At 53.0% G+C, this 5,337-nt stretch overlaps 1 protein-coding gene across 1 annotated transcript in view; it reads right to left on the bottom strand.

Moving 5' to 3' along the window:
* Window positions 1–258: 258 nt before the first annotated feature.
* LOC102854875 (zinc/RING finger protein 4-like) overlaps window positions 259–5,337 on the bottom strand; it is a 19,168-nt gene continuing 14,089 nt past the window's right edge. Inside the window, 2 exon segments of the mRNA XM_006896434.1 lie at window positions 259–1,324; window positions 1,326–1,434. Coding sequence (XP_006896496.1) covers window positions 259–1,324; window positions 1,326–1,434 — 1,175 coding nt within the window.

The following is a 5,337-nucleotide window of genomic DNA, read 5'->3' as shown; positions in this document are numbered from 1 at the left end:
ACTGCTACCCCATCAGGGTTCCTTTTCCGGTTGGTTTTGAGGGCAAAGCAGTTCGCCCCACCCAGAAAATCTTGAACTGGTGGCCATGCCTCCACCCGCTTCCCAGCCGCTCACCAACCGACAAAAACCCGGCCCGGATGCTCTGAGGCACGTGGGCAGCAAGCGCTTTCCAATCCACTTTTATTTCTTCCAGACTAGAAATATTCAGCGTGCACAAGCCCAGCCGGCCTGGGAGCCTCTGGCTGGGAGCCTCGGGCCTCAGTGGGGGGACCTTTCTGACGACACCCCCAGGGACGCAGCGCTGCAGGGCTGGTCAGAGCCAGTGCGGTTCAGCAGCTCGAGCCGCCGGGAGCGCAGCCGCGCCTGGATGGCCCAGATGGGCGGCTGGCAGCCGGGCAGGGTGGTGGTGTCGCTCCAGCTCTCCACGGTGGAGTCGGAGCCCTCCTCGCTGCTGGCCACCCACTGCTTGCACACGGGGCAGGTGCGCCGGGTGGACCGGGCGAGCCAGGGGTCGATGCACTTGCAGTGGTAGGTGTGGGAGCAGGGCAGGATCTTGAGCTGGTCACCCTCCTCATACTCCTCCAGGCAGATGGCGCACACGTCGTGGTGGCGGGTGAACGTGCGCACCTGCGCCTTCTGCGAGGCCCGTCTCCTGGGGGCCGGGCCTCGGTGCCACCAGCCTGGCAGGCGGCGCCACAAGTAGCGCAGGACCAAGAGGACCGAGGCCAGCAGGGCCAGCGCGCGGCCCAGCATCCAGGTCATGGCCAGCACCGGGTGGCAGTCCAGGACGGAGGATGGCTCGGCGTCCGGCAGCAGCAGGACATGCGCCGACTTGTCGCAGCGCACGATGACCCGCAGGTCCTGCGAGGCGGCCTCGCCCACGAACACAGACGGGATGGCGATCTGCCGCCGCAGGTCCTCGTACACGTGCGCCATGCGCACCAGGTCGTTGGAGTGGACGTTGTGCACGATGGCCGCCTCGAAGCCGGCGCGCTGGGCGTGTAGCACCTTCAGGTCAAACGTGCAGTCGTAGCGGCGGATCAGGACGATGGCCCCCAGCGAGCTGTTACCTGGCTTCGGGCCTTCGATGGGCTGGCATGCGTTGGCCGGCTTGGCCTCCATCAGGTAGCCCCGGAGACCCTCGGGGGCCAAGGGGACCCCGAAAAGCGCGGGCAGGTCAGCAAAGTCCACGGTGCTAGAGTTCCCATCCAGGATGGCCCGCACCACAGCCTGCGAGGGCACCAGCAGGGCCACCAGGATCAAGGAGGTCTTGATGGCCGCCAGAGTCAGGCCTGACCACCGCCTCCCCATGGCCAGCCTCGGGCTGTGTCAAGCTAGGTCCCACTGGGGATGACAGACAGGAGCCCTTGGGGCATTTCTAAGGCAACCCCGGGGGACCGCTGGCCACACTGGCCCCGCTGGGAGCGAGGTGAGCTGCAGCAGGCACTCAGAGGCAGGGGAGCCCAGGGGCCTGGAAGGGTGACCCTACACGCAGACGGCTCCCTGTGGCCCCTGAAGGTGCATCGTGTTGTGGAAGGCTGGTCCAGGAGCACCTGACCCAGGCCACTTTGCAGGCAGATGACTCGAGCCAGGACCCAGGATTCCAGATGCCTCTGTGATGTCATCAAGGTTCTTCCTGACCCCTGGAAGCCCCAACTGCCTGGCCCTGGGTTGAGCGAGAATCCTGAGTGTTCACAGAAGACCCTGGCAGCCTCCAGGAGGAGTTACAGCAGGCTGAGTGCGTCCCTAGCTCCTGGGCCCCATGAGGACACAAGGTGGGCTGGATGTCACCTCCCAGCATTTCCCAGTGACTCGGTGTTACCCCCTGGTGACACTCCCCAAGGGACCTGATGCCTTTGATTTGTGCTATTGGCCAGTATTACCAACTGTCCACTGGCTGCCATAGCAACAAACAAGTCCTATACTGTAGGAAGTGCAACCAGAATCTCCCTTAGAGACTAGGAGGGTGACACGTCATCTCACATACTTTGGGCCTGTTGTCAGAAGACACCAACACTTGAAAAAAAGAGATCATGCTGGGAAGGGTGGAGCAGACAGAGAAGGAGGGGAAGACCCTCCGTGAGATGGGTTGACACAGTGACGGAAGGAGTGGGCTCGAGTGTGGTCGAGAGTGTGTGGATGGTCCAGGATAGCACAGCTTTGATCTGTTGTTCATAAGGTTGCTCTGAGTCGTGCTTGACTCATGACACCTAATAATGACAAGAGATCTGGGCTTGTTCAAGTCACAACCTCCAAGTCCAGTTCTTAAAACCAAATTCCTGCCTGGGGAAAAAGATCTAGGCATTGGGGTCTGTCTGAAAAGTAGAAAACTGGACATAAGGGCACAGGACCATTAGCTTCTCTCTGAAAGGGCCAGAGGGAGTGAGAATAGCACAGCCCTTCCTCAACCCAGAGTAGAAAGCAGATAACGAGCCCATAGCCCAGCCCCATGGTGTTGCTAGAGTCACAGAAGCAGGAAGAGGTTTGTTGTTTGTTGTTGTCTTTGTTGTTGACCCACAGACTCAAAGTTATGGTACCAACAACAGGATTTATTAGGGAAATAAGTTAGAGAATGGGGGAGGCAAAGAATATCACCCAATGCAAATATAAGTTTTAGCCAAAGTTCCAAGGCACCATTCCTTGATTAGTCCATGCTCCAGTTTCAATTCAGCAGTCTTATCTAAATCATCCAGAAGGGTTTGCCTCAGAGCAGTTATAAGCCAGCTTCTCCTTCAGTTATAAGTCAGCTTCTCCTTCAAGCATCTGGCAAAAACCTTTAACTGTGGCTGGCACAAATGCAAGAAGCTTCAGGTCACACCTTGACACAGCTTCTCCACAGCAATGCCACAGTCTCTCCACCACCATCATCAAAGCCTCACTCTCACCACGGTCTTGCTCCAGGTTCCCTCAAATCTTGCTCTCACCAGTTGCCTGCCTTAAGTTTTGCTCTTCTCAAGTCTTGCTGCCCAGTGTGGGAAGCACTCTTTCTCTTATCCTAGTCCCATAGCTGTTGGTGATTTGCAAGACCATGTGTCTGCAGTTGAGGTAGCTGGAGACCAGAGAGGCTAACTGAAATAACTAATACTGCCAACATTTAGGCTAACACCATAGGGTCTTAAAAACTTGCAAGCACAAGAATTGATCTTTATTGTGGGCAACAGAGGAAGGAGGAGAGGGTAAAAGGGAGATGGTAGGAGCATCAGAGCCTGTCTTACTTCAGAAGGAATCAGGACCAGGATCAGTCTAAGGCTTTTTGCCAAGAGGAGGAGGTCAGACACACCACCATCCTCCAACCAAAAGGGTAAAAATTGTCTCCTGCTCCTCCCAGGCCCTCCCTCTTTCTCTTTTGAGTTCTGCAGTTGGCTGTAATGGCCACAGGTTCACAGATCATGTATTTGTTAAGGTTTTTTAAGGAACAAGGTATAACTTGGGGTCAGGATCAGAAGGTGTATAGCCTTACTCAGGATAGGATGGCTCTCTTAATGCCTCTTGGCCATGTAGGTCTCTCAGCCCCTGAGGACAGCAGGACCCTCTCAGTCTTGAGAACAGAGTTCCCTCAGCCCATGATGACAGGTGCCTCTCAGCCACCTGACAGGTCCTCCTTTCAGCCCTCTATGGACTGGCACCTCTCAGTCCTCTGAAAACAGGATCCTTTCAGCCCCTGAGGGCAGGGCCCCTAACAGTCCCCTGAAGATAGGCCCCTTCTCAGCCCTCTGAAGACAGGCCCCTTAGCAGCCCCCTGAGGACAGGTGCCAGCTCATCCCCCTGAATACAGACCCCATAAGAGTCCCCCTGAGGACAGGGCCCTATCTGTCGTCTGAATATAGCCCCCCTCTCAGCCCCCCTGAGGACAGACCCCTATTCAGCCCCCCTGAGGACAGGCCCTTCTTTGTCCCCTTCGTACAGGTCCCCTCTCAGCCCTTGAGAACAGGCTCTTCTCAGCCACCTGAGAAAAGGCCCTCTCTCTCAGCTCCTAAGGACAGGCCCCTCTCAGCCCCCTGAGGACAGGCCCCCTATTCACACCCCTAAGGACAGGCCCCTCTCTGTCCCCTGAGTACAGGTCTCCTCTCAGCTTCCTGAGGACAGTCCCCTTCAGTCCTCTTAAGACTGTCACGACTCAGCCAAGCCATTGGTCACCACTGAATCTGTCAAAGGCCCCTGTTTGGACATGTTGCCAACATCTCTGCCACTGAGTCCGTTCCAAGCCTGTCATTGTCTTGAGTGTTATAACTCTTGATCCGTTTAATGTATCTTCTAAGAAGTTTTGTGTTTCCTCTCTCTCTCCCCTCCCTTCCCTCCACACCTCCACCCCTTTCTACTGCTTTCTGTCTTCAAAACCTCTTTGTGACTGACATTATGTGTGTGTGTGTATACACACACACACAGTTTTAATGAATTTAAAGTATAGATTTTTCACTAAAGCCACAAACTAACCAGTCAACTCTACTCTCAGTAGGCCACAGACATTTCATTTACAAAGTAGGTAACACTTTGCCCCATTTGTATAGTCTGTTGACCAAGCCCTACCGTGTGAACATGCATCCCAGAGCGGGCTGCAGTCAAGGACTGTAAAACAATTCATTTATGGTTTACCCACAGAATAGAACAAACCTTCTAGGGTGCAAAAATGAGGACAAAACTGACTGCTAGGGCCTTAGAGAAACCTCTCGAGCTATTTTTCCAAAGTGTCAAGGCAAAAGACCATATTGTAAAATCCATTTGACCACAAAGAAGTTAGGAATAGGGAGATGATTCAGAATATGTAGCTAATTTAGTCCATGTATAATCAATGGTATAGTCGACACACTTCACCAACACTCTTCAGCACTTTGAAGCAGTTCTTGAAAACAGATATTCTTGTTAAAACACATCTTTCTTCATATTTCTTTTTTTAATTGTTATTAATTTTAATGAAAATACAGACTTTGTATTTCCATTCATTAACTGTTGCACTTTTCTCCCTGTCCACCCCTCTGCCCCAGTACACTCTTCTCTTTGAAAAGTAAAAGAAAAATTCTTTCATTGTTTTAAAATCCCTCCCCACAAGTCCACTCCACTATGTAGCCTTCGTTCCAGACTCCTGTCATGACAATAATAGCTAATCACATGTCCATTTTAAACAGTTTTCTACCTTATCTGTTTCCATACATTATTTATCCCATCTTTTTCAGTCTCCATCCAACCCTGAGGTCAGTCCTGTTTTACAACAGTGGCACTATGCAATATTTGTCCCTGTATGACTGAGATATTTCACTCAGCATAATGTCCTCTAGGGTCACCCATTTTGAATAATATTGCATGAGTTCCTTGTTTTTTAATGCAGCATAGTATTCCATT

The sequence above is a fragment of the Elephantulus edwardii genome, unplaced genomic scaffold, assembly GCF_000299155.1.
Source record: "Elephantulus edwardii isolate Elephantulus edwardi_28Jun2011 unplaced genomic scaffold, EleEdw1.0 scaffold00185, whole genome shotgun sequence".
Lineage (NCBI taxonomy): Eukaryota > Metazoa > Chordata > Mammalia > Macroscelidea > Macroscelididae > Elephantulus > Elephantulus edwardii.
The sequence above is the reverse complement of the archived record's forward strand: the minus strand, read 5'-3'. Positions and strand labels throughout refer to the sequence as shown.